The 17,894-nt window shown below is 39.3% G+C and overlaps 2 protein-coding genes across 2 annotated transcripts in view; one reads left to right on the top strand and one right to left on the bottom strand.

The window, feature by feature from the left end:
* Positions 1-17,894, bottom strand: part of LOC122971137 (microfibril-associated glycoprotein 4-like) — a 750,976-nt gene that overhangs the window by 434,620 nt on the left and 298,462 nt on the right. The gene's annotated exons all lie outside the window — the stretch shown is intronic.
* LOC122971759 (collagen alpha-1(XII) chain-like) overlaps positions 1-17,894 on the top strand; it is a 59,191-nt gene that overhangs the window by 14,256 nt on the left and 27,041 nt on the right. Inside the window, exon 7 of the mRNA XM_044338499.1 lies at positions 17,815-17,847. Within this exon, the coding sequence (XP_044194434.1) occupies positions 17,815-17,847 (33 nt within the window). The remainder of the gene's footprint in view (positions 1-17,814; positions 17,848-17,894) is intronic.

Here is a 17,894-nt window from a genome sequence, read left to right as displayed (position 1 = left end):
CACTAGAAGCACCTGCTCAGGTAGAAGAGGAGCTGCAGCTTTGATTTGGTTTCATTTCTGTTCTAATGAAACTCACTTTATTCTTTTACTGATGACTCTGCTCAGAGCCTGTCAGGTTGGTGGGAGAAGCCAGTCGCTGTGCAGGTAGACTGGAGGTGAAAAAGGGAGAGTGTAGACCAGTGAAGTACTCTCTCCCGATCCTGAAGAAAGCAGCTCTTGTATGTAGAGATTTTGACTGTGGCTCTGCTATTTCTACAGGAAGGAGAAAGAATTCCTTAGCTGGATCTGTATGGAGGATCAGATCTGACTGTGTTCAGTCTGGGTCTACACTGAGGGAATGTGCATCATCAAGTTCCTCTTCCTCCATTGTGGAGCTCATCTGCTCAGGTAAGTCCATCAGTGACATCATCTATGACAGTAATATTTTCCTTCCTCTGTCACAGTGATAGTCAGTGGTTTCCATTGGACTGAAGTGTAAACTTATTCAGGATGATGGCATCCTAAACGGTAGAGAAGTTAGCTTGTTCCTGGAGGCTCATTGCTTCAAACCCCTATAAAATGCTGAATCGCCCAACCATCTCTCTGTGTTTACAGACCTGCTGGTTCAGCCAATCATCTCTGTGTCTTCTACCATGGACGGGGTCTCTGAGGCCCAGCAGCAGGGGTTTCAGGTGCGCCGGGGCTCCAAGTTCACCATCAGCTGCTCCGTCCAGCCTCAGTACCCAGGAGGCTCCTTCCAGCTCACCTTCACCTCCTCCAACACAACATACAACTACACCCTGCCAGCTGTCCATCACTCTGCTGACTTCCTGTTTCCTGCTGCAGACCCCGTCCACCAAGGAAGCTACAGCTGTGTTTATGAAGTCATTGTTTTTTCTCATAATTTCTCCTCTGAGAGCCGTCTGCTGTCTCTCACTGTCACAGGTAAGCTGAAGCAGAGTGTGAAGCTCAGTAGAACTGAGACGTCACACTGACTTTGTTTCCATGTTTGTAAAACATGATAAAAAGTCATCAGGCAGCAGGACCGACCCAGCGACCTACAGAGAGCTGAGGCAGAATCTGATGAAGGAACTGTAAACTGTTTCCTTCCCGGCTTCTTTAATGTTATTGAACCATAAAAACTGTGAACAGCAAACGAATCAGTGAATGACAATAATGGTAAAAAACGGGGTAGATACAGAAGAGTTAAGTCAATCCAATCCAATCCAATCCACTTCATTTATATAGCATGATTTTAACAAACACAAGGTTTCCAAAGTGCTGCACAGCAAGATAAAAAAAACCAACACAATAAATAGCACAACAGAACACAATAAAACGATGAAGGACACAATAGGATAAAAGTAATAAAATAAGATAAAAACAAATAAAATAAAATAAGATAAAATCAAATAAAATAGAATAAAAGCAAATAAAATAAATAAAATGAAATAAATAAAGTGCACTGCTCAGGCAAGGTGCAACACGCTACATGGTGTCAAAAGCCAGAGAGAAGAGGTGGGTTTTAAGAAGAGATTTAAAATGAGACAGTGAGGAGGCCTAATGTCTAATGTGCAGCGGCAAATCATTCCACAGTTTTGGAGCTGCAACAGCAAATGCTCGTTCACCTCTGAGCTTAAGCCTAGCTTTAGGCACTGTCAGGAGCAGCTGGTCAGCTGACCTGAGAGAGCGGCTGGGAGTGTAGGGGTGCAGCAGCTCAGAGAGGTAAGGTGGGGCTAGGCCATTCAAGGCTTTAAAAGCAAATAAAATAATTTTAAAATGAATTCTAAAATGGACGGGCAGCCAGTGGAGTGAAGCTAAAATAGGTGAAATGTGCTCATACTTGCTTGTGCCAGTTAAAAGACGTGCAGCAGCATTTTGCACCAGTTGAAGACGAGCAATGGAGGACGCACTAACCCCCATATAAAGTGCATTGCAGAAATCCAGCCAAGTGGTCACAAAGGCGTGGATTACTGTTTCAAAGTGCTGTCTCTGAAGGACTGGTTTAATTTTTGCCAGCTGCCTCAACTGGAAAAAGCTTGACTTCACCACAGCTTTAATCTGGCTGTCAAATTTAAGGTCTGTCAAGTCAAGGGAAACTTCACTTGTTTTAGATTCTTCAAGACATCTCGCCTCTCATCCAAAAGTCTTCTTTGACTCTGACTCTGGTGGGGAGTAAACCCTGTAGTTCGTTTACACTTGAAGATTGAGGTCACATTTGGAATATTAAAGACGAACTAAACACTAAATTGTTTTTTTTGCCCTGTACACATAATTACTTAGCTTCTTGTTGGCATATGATGTTAATACATGTGATATTTCCAACAATACACGTATAAAGTTTAAAAACGGCTTTTTCTTGCCCAAGATTAATTTTTTTGTTTCTGCTTGGATTAGAAAATGCTGGTCCTCCCTAATTGTAACGTTAGAGGTAAGACTCCAAGACGAACAAGAAAAAATTGAAAAAAATAGATATAGGACCAGAATATAGTACAAAACACAAAACAATGGTCCAGTTTGCTTTTCTAGCACATGCCATGTTTCTGTTTGATGGGAGCTGTTGTACTCATGATGTCATGTGATATAATGTCATGACTGAATTTGTCTCGTCAGATCCAACAGTTTTTATCATCAGACTGGTCGTCCTGCTGGTGACTCTGCTGTTGTTCATCATTGCCATCTATTTCATCCGGAAGGTACTGAACACATGTTTGTTGTTTAGAGGACTGGTAGAAATGAAGCACTCAGCCTGTTTATATTGAACTGAAGAGAGGAGTGATGCAGTAACTTAGATCTGTGTTGTCATGTCTCTCCAGGCCAGCAGGGGGCAGAAGTCAGGCCCACAGGAGAACACTGAGCTGGATTCTTATAACCTCGGTGTTTCCAAAGCTGAAGGAGAGCCGGCTGAAGAGGAAGAAGCTCAGAGAGCAGAGTAGGACCTCCAAGGAGTCAAACAAACATCCATCTGCTCAGTGGAGGATTTTATATTTTTACACAGACGTTCCCTTTAAAGTAGCACTTAAATCATTGCAGAAAAGGTTTCATCTGTCCTTTCAGCCTCATGTGATAAACCAACCAGCTTTTTGCAGCCCATATCTCAAGGAGTGACGTCATATTGGACAATTTTGCACCTCATGATTTATGAGTTACCAGTGCTTCAGTTGGTCTGGAATGATCAACAGCTTTTATTCATGTTTGCAAGCTTTAGATATAGATATAGACATATAACATGTATAACAGACATTGCTAATTCATTTAGTTGACTTTATGACTCTTCTCTACATGTGCTACTTTTACACTTGTTTTACAACTGTTAATCAGAAGTTAGTCTCACTTTAAAATACTAAACAAACAGTTTTGCAAATGTTTTACAAGGAAGGAAGCACATTCAACTCATTTTTTAGAATTACAGGATAAACACAATGAGTTTAATGCAGATTGTAAACTTAACTTTTGTTTGTCTACAAAAAACTCTGATCAGTCGACTCAGGAAAAACAAACCTCATAGACATCTGCAAAACTGTCACAAAATACTCGATTATCTGCATATAGTTTTATTTTGTCATTATCAATCTCTCATGTCAACAGCTGTACCTTTCTTTTTACTTAAAGATTTCCATGAATCCAGTTTTATGGTCTGAGTCAAGAAATCATTTTTATAAAATACATCCCGTTTTTCTTCACTGCCTTTTATATACTTGAGTGTTTGAGCACAAAAATTGTTATTCAGCATTTTTATATTTGTTCTTTGAGTTAACAAAATTCAATAAATCAAACATTTATTGAGTCAGATCAAATGTTTCATCTTTGAGCACCACTTTCTGGTCAGTCACTGTTTATAAAGGATTTATAAGCATTAATTAATGGTTAATAAGTCACTTACTGATCATTTAGAGATAAGTTATAAGCCATTATTAACTAGTAGGCTGACGTGAAAATTCTTTCTGACTCTTAAGTCTCAACATGACGTGAACGCTCAAGCTTTCATCCAGAGTTTACGTCAATGTTTTTCAGACAAACTTGTGAACCAAAAACAGGAGGAAATAAAATCTAATAAAAATAAAATAAAACCAAAAAAAGAGGAAAAAAAACAAACTTCAAATTTCACATCTTTTTTTTGTATGTGATCTTGAAATCACATACAAAAAAAGGAAAAACACAACAGAAATATATATTACGTAAAAAATGAGGTCTCAACACATTTCACATATACAAACTGATACAAACTGATTCATCTTCATTGACCTGACAACAAGAATAAATAAAACTGGAAAAACATCAGTGCAAAGTATTTTCATTTCATTTGAGCAGTAATCTTTGACTTTATGTTTCAAACACTCTGCCTGATGTGTGTAATCAGAACAGTTCAAACATTTGTTGTCAAAGGTTCATTATCACCACAGAGCACTGAGGTTGTGATCCGAGGCGATTCTGAAAACCCTCCCTGTTGGTGCATTTAAGGACACTCTGACGTCTGCATTGCACTGATGGTCTCTGTTGTTACACAGAATCAAATCAAGAAAAACATTAAAAAACGTGTTGCTGTGGACCAGATAATGTGACTTTCATCATTTCTTGCATTAAAAAAGCTCTAATATTAAATGTTACAGTGTTTCTGAGCACAACAGACAGATGTGAAAACATTCTGCTCAAAACTGTTTTACTACACTGCAATAATGCAACTGATAAAAGAAAAATGGGATAAAACATTCAAAAAGACCTTTAACACAGCAAATAGAAAACACTGATATAAAATATTAACTATTCATTACAAAGCTTTCAGCGTGTCCTTTTTCCACAGGAAAATGACAACACTTAGACATCAAGAAGTCTGTGGTTCCTCAGGCACAGTTAGCAGCAGTTAGCAGGGAGTGACTGCGTGTCTCTGCTGCCTCCACACTGTTTGTGCAGTAAATAATCAACTCTGCGGCGTCCCGTGCACTCTGAAGTGGTACATGCAGGTGTACTCCTGGTGGCCCCAGTTGGACAACACCTGCACCTCAATGATCTGAAAGGTTTGGTCATTCTCCTCCTGTCGAAGAAGAAAAAACAATAAGCTGAAATCACAGTAAAGGTGTGGTGTCATTGGCGAATCTGCACACTTAGCGTTAATTTAAAAATAGTGAATAGTGAATATAAAAGCTATTGGATAGTCTAAAGGTTTTAGATTCCAGATTTTTTATTGAGAAAAAAATAATTTTCCAAAATTATACTGAAATTAATATTGCACAATTATGAATAATTGCCAACAATACTTTGCCTCACACGGGGCACCATTTTGTTGGGCCTTGCTACAAGTTTGGCTATCAGCAATAATTAATCATCAAAGAAAGCCTGGTAGCACCCTGTGGCTCTATCTAACAGGCTCTATTTCTTACTCGGGCTGGAATGCATAACAGTAACAGCCAGGTACAAACTATCTATGTGTCACAGGACTAGTGGCATGCTGTGTTTTAATTAAAAAGGGGAGCACTTGAATAGACAGCCAATTCTGACAGCTTGACTAGGTGTCATTGAATATGTGTTATTTGAACCGAAATTCTTATAATTCCTAAAGAGTAGGTATAACATGAGTGGCTAGCAATGGTAAACAATGGTAAACACTATGGGAACACAGTAAACAAAGAACCAGTATCAAAGATAATGATTAATTAATAAAATCAATAGCAGAGGAACAGACACGTCCTCATCTCAACACCATCACAAACATGATGATCTTTTTATGAAATATAACATTAACTGCCAGGTAAAAAGAGCAGAGATGTGACTTCACACAACAAAAGTCATTATATTTAGTGTGTCATCTATTAACCTTATTGATCATGAGATGAGATGAATCAGGATCTGGTGGTTTTCCACCTTAGTTAAAGAATCCAGATTAATTTTTTACGTTATGGTCGATACTTCATATGTTTAATCAGGTCAGTATCTGAACAGAAACTGGTCTCAAAATCTTTACATTTACCTAAAAACATTTTGTATTTCTGCAGTTATATCCCTGATCGTGTGCAGAAGGCTGTCAAACAGCTTGTAAATCATTTAAATAATCAGACAGGTTCCTTTTTTGGACGTCAGCAATTTGATCAGAGTCTTCTTTTAACAGGAAACGTGTTGATGTAAAGGTACATAAATCAGGGTGAAAATAATTGTATATTGATCACTTTTATATTTTAAAACCTTTTTTTGTGAAACCTAGTGTGTTTCATCCCTGACAGCAACATGGCTGCAGGGTGCATCTCTCAGTCAGTCCACCTGTAGTTTTGAGTGAAATATCTCAACAACTATTAAACAAATGTGGTTCAAACTTTCATGTTTTTCCTCAAGATAAATCATAATAAGTTTGTTTCATCTAGCGCCATCATCTGGTCAAAACTCTAATTTGTCCAACACAGTGATGACTCACAATGACAGAGTAGGTCTGTAGAGCTTCTCCATCCTCGTCATAGGTGTACGTGCCCAGCAGCCTCCCCCTCTCCTGACTCTCATCATCCAGACCCTAAAAAACCCAAACGGAGAAAAAATTCAGATACTATACTACAATGTTATCGTTTCCAATATTATCCACGACAGGAATGGAAAGCTCAAAAGACTCTGACCCAAGATTTTGTTAAATCCAGAGTAATTGGGAAAATTGGCCAGAAGTGGCATCTATTTTCAGGAATTCCAGGAGAGCAACCTAGCCAAGATAGAGAAGAATGCATGTTAAAAAGGTCTTAAATTAAAAGAATTTATCGAACAACAATGCGCAATGATCCATCTTTAAATGATGCTTCGAATTATTATCTATGGATTTGTTTACTGATTCTTGGTTTGGAGGAACATCTGGCAAAGCTAAAAATCTGTATGCGGGTTTTTTGGATTATCATGCTCCTCATACACTTTCTCCTCAGGAGTTTATGCTAGGTAAAAAGGAGTTTATGATTGAAGATTGGTGTGCTATGTCTGACTCGGCCACTTATGATCGTTGGAAGTCTTCATTTGGAAAAGTTGGCTTTTGAAATGATCTCCTATGAATACTTCTGATTTCAGAATACATTGTCAAGCCTCAATTACTGGAAAAATTTATATTTGGAACCCTATGACAAATTCATTAAACTTGGAGGCACACCTAATACAGTTAAAAACAAAGTAGTGGAAGGAGCTCGCACAGCAATTGACTCTGTAAGCAGAGTATTTGAGAATGCATGGCAGAAATTCTTATCTGTCTTTCACAAATTCAAAACTGATATGGCAGTTGATGCGCGTCATATGCCATATTAGTCTCTGTCGAAGAAAGGTCAGGTGTCAAGCTCAACGTCTGACACGCACTAACGATTTGTTTCTCGATTTGCAGGAAATTAACAGAATGATGTGAATCATATATGATCGTTTTCCTGTGGAGGATCATTAAAACATTCACTAATATTATTATTATATATGTAAGCTAAAGATTAAAAGAAACTCTCAATCCTGACTGTCTATTTTTATAATGTAATAACTTCCTCTTTAGACCTAGCAACGGTTGTCATGCAATTTTGTGGTTTGGCTCAAGGCTTCACACATACGCTCAAGGTGTTCTTCCTTGGAGACGTGTCTGACAGCTGTTAAATTTTAAGAACGGACGGATACACTTAATGTTAAGAACTATGTGTGATTTATTGTTCATGATATTTTCCACAGTTGATGATGGAATTGAAACCAGAGACTCCCTACACACCATGCAAAGTTAATCAAACCAAATCGAGCCAAGTCTTATTTACTATTTTCCAATATGTCATTGTAACACCGAGCTCTTTGAAAAATAGAAGTGTTGTTACTTTCAGTTTGACACCTCTGATTTTGGCAGCTAGAAACTTGATAAGTATATTGGTTGGACGTGTAGGGCCTACATGTTTAATGATATATCCCTTTTTGGCAGAAGTAGACATACCCTTTATGGTTGAAGTTGATCATGATTCAGATTTCAGATTTTACATTTTACATGTCAATTATATAATGATATAAACTGTTTGAAGATTTTCTTATGTTGATTATTTTACTTTTCATTGTTATTGGCGTTTTGCAGAAAGGACGACACAAGTTGCATAAACCCAGCTGATGCCTCTAAGTAGACAATTGATTGGTTCATAGTAGGAGAGGTATTGTCTCAACCAAGAGACTATGCTGACGTGTGATCACAGTCACACAGGTGGTAGCTGCGAAGGGGCCGCCAGTCGGAAGGACCGGGCGGTGCTGAAGAGGTATAATAATTCTCCATTTGGTTTTCCCAACATCTTTGTGGCACATTTATGCTATCTATCACTCTGACCAATGCCACCACTAACCACAGACTTCCACTCTCTGATTTTCGAGTATGCTTTGGCCAAGGGAGGGTGTTGAAAGTTCCACTATATGTGGCCGAGGCAAACTCTATTCAGGCCCACTTTCAGGCCTACTTTAAGCTATTTTTTTAATTAAAGTCGGGGACAAATTAACATAATGTGTTGCACCAATTTCTGAGGAATTTGCACAACTTGTGCAATGTGTAATAAAGTAGAACTGAACCTTCAAGAATGATAATACAAGTACAAACAAACATCACAAAACTTAGGCAACATCCTGAAATTCTGAGGCAATACAGGGGATGTGTTCATGCATGACAGATGAAGCACGCTATTTTGTGTAAAGTCATGTAACATCAGCATGAAATTGTCAGATGTCTTGAAGATAGACAATATGTGGTAACACACAGAAGTGGATGTTGAGATATAAAAAGGAAAGCCTAGAGACGTGAAAGGGGAAGGTGATCCTTGATTCCTTGGGAGACGAGGACGAGGCTTTTTCCTTGTAAGATATCTCTTAGAGACTCTCTTTAATTTTTGTTTTTTGTATTTTACTGTTTTTTTTGTTTTTGATCACTTGCTTTGTAAAACCAAATAAAACTGGTTTGTATTTTTATACACTCCAACCAAAGATCCTGACTCCTGCTCATCTCTTAGGTTCTCTGGTGTTCCTTTAAGGTAAGAAAAGACGCCTCCCTCGGGATAGGCTGACAGTAGTTTTTGAAATTGTTTAGATTCAAAATTTATTGACTCCTGATAAATTAAAAATTAAGTGCTGTGTATTAAATGATAGAGTAGTAATGGTTCAGGTTCAGTGACTAATGCTAACATACAGTTGTGCATATGTGTTAGAGGTAGGATTTCAATACAATATTAGGTTGAGGGTTTATAATTAGGAGTCTAATTGACTAACTGTTAGATCCAGGGCCCGAGGCTGCCCTATAAAACCGGGCGAGTGCCCTCGACCGACAGAGTGGGCCTCCTCCGGTGATGTCCTGTTAGTGGGCCATCCTGGAGTACTTTCAAACCTCCAACACCTATTGCACCTACACATTTCGTCGTGACCCAGGCTGTCAGGACATACTTGACTATATAGGCCTGTTGGTAGTGGTTCGGCGACAGCTGGTGGAGTAGAGAAGCCAGTCTGAATTCTGGTTCCCTAAGCAAGGCCGGGGTGGTCGTGCGTGTAGATTTTGGGAACTACCTTCAATACCTAAGTCAGAGGTAGTGGACAGCCGTCTGTCGGTGCTTTATCCACACCAGCAGGGGGTATCGGTTATCTGTAGGACAGAGACCATTTCAGACTTATTCAACTAAAGTTTACATAGTTTGCATTCTGCAGCTTTATACATCCTGTATGTCCAGATTAACACCTTAATATGCTCCAATGCACTTTGCTCCAGTTTCCACTGAAGCTGTAGCAGGCTAATGCTAACTCCAGGATGTAAACTGTCCTTGTCTGAACTCTGTGAGGAAACCAGAGGTTCTAAATCACTGAATATATCATCAATATGAGCATTATAGAACATACATGCCAACATAAGAGCAAACTTTAAAATCAAACTTACCCAACAACATTATTTTTGCACCATTTGTCTTGTTTCTTTTCAAACTCAGCAAGCAGCTCATCCTCAGTAACCCTCGTGGTGAACTGTATGTATTCTCAAGAGACAGGGTGACACTCTGCTCATATCAATCATAAATTACCAAAGGTATGAAGATATGTGACTCAATAATAAACCCTTCAAAACTTTTATTAACCCAGATAAAGCTCACACCATTGCTAAACTATTAAAAATGTATGATGCCCAATGATGTTGATTCTACGGAGAGAGGACGTCCCTCTAGGACAATCTGCTCTCAACCAATTTAAGAATTTTTTAAAAGGGTTTTGTATGAATAATAAAAAAACAGAACACCAATAGATGAGTTGCAGTGAAACTTTGAGGATTTGAAGTGTTTTTAAAGTCACGTCCAGGTGGAGTTTTTCTGAACATGGAAAGGTCGACACCCTGTGACATCTGCTCACAACAGTTTTTAAACCAATATTGGACCAGAGCTGATAATCACTAGAACGAGAAATTGACACTTACACATGGATATCTATATTCCAAATATGTGCACATGTCCACTAAAAAGCAATTCGACTTGAGTTTCATGATTTGACTTTCATGTACATGTTGCTGTTTTTGGAGTCCAACCAGAACCATTTTTGGTCAGGGACACAACATCACTGTCCAACAAATGTTTGCTGGGTTAGATTCACTGAGTCACTTACAGCAGCTCAGAGTCATTTCAGCCAGCAGCGTCCTGTCAGAAACCACATGAAGCTGATGATGAGATAAAGGATTCAGGGTAAACACCACATCTGATTAACATAAAAAGACACGATGAGTCCAACAGACGAGCAGAGAGAGACGACACAGAGACGGAGACAGACGTCTACCTGGACATGGATCACCTGCTGATGCTGTTGCTGCTGCTGTGGAGCTCAGGTAAGACTCTGCTGTAATGTAAAAATACTGAGTTCAAGTCAAACAGCAGCTTTGAAAACTGCAGTAAAAGTCAACATGGTCAGTAAAATGTAGTGAAGTGTGTCCAGTAAAAGTTCTGATACTTGCTGTAATGAGTTTTATCTCTTTAACTTCTACTAACAAACCAATAATTCATGTGTTCATCATCTAATAATGAAAATTCAAAGCATATAAATGTAAAATCCTACGGACGTCTTCGGGCTGTGTTTGTCGGTCATGTGACCGTCACTTGTTGTTTTCTTCCAGAATGCTATTTGTTAGGGATACTCAATACATAATATATTATGTGTTAACAATACCGACTAGATATTAGTGCCTTGCAAAGTGCGGATAGGAGGTTTTTCCCCACTTTTCCTGGATCATTTTGCAGATAGGAGCTTTTGCACTTGGTGCGAGTTGGAAGAGGTTCTACAAAACAATGCCCTAAATTTAGTTAATTAAAATTAAAGTAAAAATAAAAGTTTGTTTTCAGGTAAAAAGATGGGCCAGTGTAGTAAATGTAATAGTCACTACATTGTAGTGTACTAGCAATGCCACTGCTCCGCATACGCAGAGTTTTACATTTTAACACAAAGATAGGTGCCTTGTCTATTTTTTACGGAAGCCGCCTCAAGCAACACAGCAGATCGAGCTGGGCAGGAAGTCAGACACATGCAGACTCCTGGTCGTATATCAACATTAAACGCAATTAAAACTGATGAATAAAGAAACCATTTAACTACGTAGCCTACTTAACCATAGCAGAAGCACAAAAATCAAGGAGCAAGTTAACAAAATTGGGCAGTTTAGTTGCCCTGCTACTGCAGTAATTACGGTAGCCTTTAGGGACTTTATCAGCTTTGACTAGGCTGCCGTAATTACTGTAGGAGGAGTGCAACTGACTTTAAACGGCGGAAGGCTTCCCCGTAGTGAAGACGCCCCGCCTCGGACTGTGCAGAGGACGGAGCAACACCACGTCGGAACCGGAACGCGGCGCACGCGCTCTTGGTGGAGTCCCGGCGTAATTTCGCTGAAAACTTTATCCAAAATATGAGATATTCGCGTCTTTTTATGTTTATGAATGAAACTTGTCAGACAAAGTTTCTGCCTTCTGAGGCTCATTAAGAGCTGTTTGCATTCGTGTGTGGATGAAGCCAAACTATCCAAGCTCACTTTGCTGCGTGTTGAGCGGGACATAAACACTAATAAGGACTAAGTGGTAGGCAGGTTTGCCACCATGAAGGAGAGGAGGATGAAGTTTTAAAAAGGGACCATGAAATGTACAAAGTTTGTTAAACTGTTCAGATTATTTTGTTCCATGGAGGATGGAGAAATACACAAATGGACTAAACTACAGCAGTCTAAGCAGGGACAACAACTGGTGAGTGAAACATCCATAATTAGTCTTTATTAACTTAAAAGTTGCTTATGAAGAAATCAGTCATAATGTTAGATTAATATGTTTAACTCCATGTTTACTGCATCTCAGCACCTGTCTGTGTCACTGCCTGTGGTGTTGTAGACCGTCCTCTTTGTATTTGAATAGACCTTGTAGTGTTGTAGACCGCTGTGTCTATTTTATGTTTATGTTATTCCCGTGTTAGAAAGTCATGGTGCGGAGACAGAGCACCTGGCTTGTCTCTATCTATTGGTGGTGGTGCTGAACTGTTGGTCAGTCGGTGTATGTAGAGCACCACATGCTGTCCTCAGTGCTGAAACATTTGAACGCAGCTGGCAACCTGTTTTCTTTTTTGTTCTTCAGAGCAAGCTTGTCTCAAAGTGGCTTCACTGTATGTTTCCTGAGATATAGGCTTGCATGGCTCAATAACAATTTGTGATTATGAATAAGATATATCAGCTATTTTACAGTTGTGAATTTTAAAATGAGTGTTTTAGAAAGGCCCCTTGAGAATGCTTCACCCCCTCTGTGCTGAGAGTCTAGCTCCGCCTGTCTCTTACTTGATGGCAAGTAAGAGACAACATGAATCTCTGAAAAAAACCTGAAAAATTGAAGAAGAGAAAACTGAGCCCACATGACCAATTATGCTTATGGCCTCCAAATGGTTAGCAGCCGCCCGGTATACTAGGCCCGGTCAGAATTCAGCTCGGTCTGGTGATGATGCAGATAGGAGGTTTTGTGCCTCAACATGTTCCCAGCGAACCTGATAGGAGGTTTTCGCCAGGTGACTTTTCTGTCACAACGAAGGGCGGGATTATCTTGCAGCTGAGCAGCCTTCCTTGTTCTCATCATCCAAATGAAATCTGCCAATCAGGAAATTCTGCAGATAGGAGGTTTTCCGCTTTGGCCATCGATACATTAAGAAGAACAGGGAGGGACTTTGAAGGCAGGTTTGATTGACAGGCCGGTGCAGGACATGAGCAACACATGAGGAAGACCCTTCTTAAATAATGAAATTGTGACATCTGGTGGTGAAAGTTAAACATAGACCTGAAAATAAAAAAAATGCAGCTGAATTTCATTTGTGAGGAGGTTCTTTTTTGGACTTTTCTCATTTAATAAGTGACTTTTTATTATTCTACCTCTGTGTTCATTATCAGATGGGTGACTGTGGATTGTTGGAGCTGTTTATTTAGGATGTTTGGATTTTACATTATTTGATGTGTTTTAATCATTTGATGTGTTATTTTGTTGCTGTAATCTGACATAAAAGAGCTTCCATATAACAGTGTAGCCCAGTAAACATTTACATGAAAGCATCAGGAGCTACAGGAAAGTTATATGTGTACTTATACATACATACTGATGCACATATACAAAATACACATCACACAGTTTCTCCTGGAAGACATTCACAGTGTTGCACTCTGATGGTGACATGAAACCTGACAGAAGTAATTGACAAGTGAAGTTCAAGCCACTTTCACACCTGCACACACCTGACCAATCACTGCCTTAAGTGGGTGAGACTGTCTGCTACAAGAAGTCATGTATCTTAACTGTTAACTCTTCATGAGCCACTCTGTTTTTATTCAGGGGAGTTTCACTGAGAGCAGTGCTGTCTTTTTCAGGAACACCCTGATCACATTCACACAGTTACACATTCACACCTGGGAGCTGTCCAGTCCAGCAGATTTATGTCCCCACAACTTTAGGAATACAAGTATACACACACACACACACACACACACACACACACACACAAACACACATTGCCGTAGGTCACTTTTGGGGACATTACATAGACATTAATTTCCTGGAGACTTACCCTAACCTTTTTTAAGACTTTTTTCTTCTTTTTAATAATAAAACTATTAACATGACACGTGAAAACATATTTTAATCCTCTCAAAATGTTCCTTCAAATCAGCTGCACAAACTTCCTGAATGACAAAAAACATTGTTTTGTTTTAATGTGAACAAACTTAAGATGAGAGGTTTTTCTGTGACAGGAAAACATTTGAGGACAAACTAACTGATTAACATCTGATGTGAGATTACAGTTACATTAGAGTATACTTCTGTTACCATGGCAACATCAGAGCATTTCTTGTCACATATAGGACTGACTGTTGCAAAACACTTTCATTTTTATACGTGTTTGAGCCGGTTCCTGTAACTCTGTCAAACTTTTTCTCACACTTAACCCGTAAAAGTTTCCACTTGTCATTGCTTAAAGATTGTTAAAACAATCAAAATCCTTTACACAGAGTCTTCATTTTAAGATTTAATGATTTATGTTATGGGAATGTGACTGTGAAGATTTATATCCTCACAATGTGAGGATTCTCTAAGTCCGGCGGAGAGTGAGCTGTGCTCAGGGCTCCACTCTACATGCCCCCTGAGGACTTAATAGAAACTGTTTGTTCCAAGTCATTTTGAAAGTGCAACGGCCAATGGGGAAACTCCAACACTAGGCCATCTGCACCAATGGTGCAACTCCATCACTCAGTCAGTGACTCAATCAGTCACAGACATTTGGGATTACAAGGCTGGTCTGTGGTATCAGACTATTTTTACATCAAAATCCCTGTCTTCTCTCTTCCTAAAATGGTTTCAAATGTTTAATGACTCGTCCTGCGCTCAGGGGTGTTTACAAAAGTTCATCCAATCAAATGTGACTTTGGGCGAGTAGCTAGCCACACCCATCATATTAAACCACACTTCACCGTTTGTGGGTCGTATTAGCTAATAGTGATCGGTGGACCAATTCTTTCGATTCCTTCAATTTGATACATGTAACCTGTCGAGTTTCGATACTTTTGCAAAATAAGCCGTCAATTTCTCCGTGACACTCCGTTATAGCACATGCAGGTTCGGCAACTAGTGCTGCCCGCCCCATAAAACCTGTTCAATGCATTACCGGTCAACCCCGTGAGCATTTTCCCTTTGAAAAGCCAAAAAATGGCTATGGTCACCGGTGAAAAGACATTCATAACAGGTTTCAAAGTGAAGGTTTTTTCACCGACTATTTGACTATTTACTTTACGTTGATTAAACATTCACATTTAGACCATATTTCACCAGGATTTGCAATTTCTGGCTTTCAACTAAGAAATTTGTTTGTGGTTTCTTACTTAGGGTCCAAAATGACAGTTGCTATTATTTGCACATTGTAGAGGAAGTAAAATTTCATTATTGAAAATCCCGGTGAAATATGGTCTAGCGAAAGAGGGTTCCAACATCGGGTCTTAAATCCCAGTCTCTCACACCACAGACGACTGCGCTGACCACTGCACCAAAAATACCAGATTTGGATTCTGCTCCACTCCTACTATATAGTTCCATATTTTTGACATTTTATATTAAAGTTTAATGCATTGGAATTACGTCTTCATGTAGACCACATTTTACCTACCAGTGCAATATAACTTTGGAGAAATGCCTTCACACTAATCAATATCACTTCTCTTTCAAGCTACAACTGAACAAATGATCAAAAAGATTAAACAAATGTGTGTTTTGTGACACGTTGATGTTGTAACCGCATTTTAGCTGGTTGAAGACAGACTGAAACCAAGACTGAATATCACCCAGTTTTCAACTCGAAATCAACATTGAAATCCCAGTTATTGTTCACTGGGTAGTTCAAGAGCACTTTGTTCAGTCTTGTTCAATGTAACCTGCCATCTGTCTTGACTCAAGTGCGATTCAATGGCTCCTCATTCACTCATACGTCCCAGTTAGAGAGAACGGTTCATTTGATCTTGTTCAGTGAGTAGCTGCCAGGCTGTCTAGAGTCACTTATTGACATCCTCGTTTGAGACAATGATTCCCGCTCATTCATTGGTTTTCCCACTTACTATGTTTTGAGTGGACAGCACCACCATAGCAGGCAGCGTGAGCAGTACCCTACGATAACAGTGAGTGGGCGTGGGCAGTATGAGCGGGAAAAGTCGGGGATTCATGAGCGCTCGGTGTGTTTGACCCAGTACATACCAGACACTAAAAAGAGTCCTTCCTTCAACAGGTGAGGAAGATGTGTGTGGAGCCAAGCGTCCTCTGTGGCTCTGTTTCCTTAAGAAGCTGCATGTCGCACTAAACTCAAAGCCCTGCCCACTTTTTAGCAGTCCAATCAAGTGCAAAGGATTTGATTTAAACTAACTAAACTAGTAACTGTACACCTCTCACTATCACTGGGACATACATCACAATACAGAAGCTAAAGATGCTCTAACTTCGTCTCATGGGGCCTTTAATATCTGAGATCTGTGAACATGGTGACATCACTAAAAAACACGTCTGATAGGTCTGATAGCAGTCAGATGATCAGACAGAAAACAAACCAACATGTGAGACAAACACAAGTTTTAATGAACCATAGTTTTCCTTTAACTCTGCATGCATGCAACTCTGTTGAGTTTGTGTTCATGTGTTCATCTCATCTGCTGCTCTTCAGAGAAGAAACAGAAAGTAGAAGCAGTGAGGTCAAGAAAAAAGGTCTTAAAGTTTCAGGCTGACCGGCAAAGACGAAGAGAGACGTTTGCTCCTTAAATTTCTTTGTTTTTTTGTTGGATTTTTTTGTGTTTTCATGAGGATTATTTCACCCTAAAATAATTGAGAGTACCTCATACTGCAGTCTGGATGTAAGGGAAATGTAACTTCAACAATATATCATGTTTCATCCAGCTTTCTTTATTTATAGAAAATAAACTTAACATATTGTATGATGAAAAGTATGTTTTGCTGTATCTTCCAGGCCAGGTATACTGTAAAATTAAATTGAAACAGGTATAATAAATGTAAATTTTAATACATTTACATATGAAGTGTAATAAAAACAAAATCACATGAATTCCACTTGATTCAACAGCTCAGGTGGAAGTTACTGCTACTCTCCTAAGCTAAGCTAAGCTAAGCTACCTTTAGCAGTAGTTTAACTGTTTTATTTGTCTCCATCATATTTGGATTTAGTTGGAATAACAAACTCATTTACCAAGATGTTGGTTCAAAGTTTACATATTATGTTACAGGTTCAATTCATTCAGGCAGATCTGAACACAGCAAACGTCCTCAGACCAAAATAACTTCACAGAGATCCTTTAGAGGAAGTGGTCTTGGTTCATTAGTGGTGGAAACGTGATGCGGCCTCCATCTGACGAACTACAAGGCTTCAAGTTGAGCTAAATGGTTCCCGTGGCCAGGGCCGCTTTGCATGCTGGGATGTTGATGAGTGAAATCAACAAGGTCCGACCTGAACTAACAACCAAGTACATTGTCTTCTTGGTATTTGGGCAGATCGGAGCTTCTTCGGGACCTTCTTCCTGTGTTTATGTTCTCACTCCCGCCCCAGACACATCTGACCAATGAGAAGAGAGAACATTCTCACCTGGCTTTTAGTGATGATTTTTGGTTCGCTTAGATTTCTTTCTGTGTGTAAAGAAACAGAACAAAGTTTACAAACGCATCCATTGATTCAGACCAGAACAAACACCCTTTCTTAAGATGTCTAGCTTGCTGTCTGTCTCTTCTAGAGCCTCCAGATGTCCAGAAACAGCTCTGTGTTTGTTCAGTTCACAGCTCTGCTCCGATCTAAATGTGAAATTTCTGATTTTCTCTCCAGGACTCCAGGCTGAAGATAAACACCAATCAACAGGTAAAAAGAGAGAAAGAGAGAATAGGCGCCTCCTTTGGAGGTGTTCA

The sequence above is a fragment of the Thunnus albacares genome, chromosome 20 (assembly GCF_914725855.1).
Source record: "Thunnus albacares chromosome 20, fThuAlb1.1, whole genome shotgun sequence".
Classification (NCBI taxonomy): Eukaryota; Metazoa; Chordata; class Actinopteri; order Scombriformes; family Scombridae; genus Thunnus; species Thunnus albacares.
This window is presented reverse-complemented; position numbering and strand designations above follow the sequence as displayed.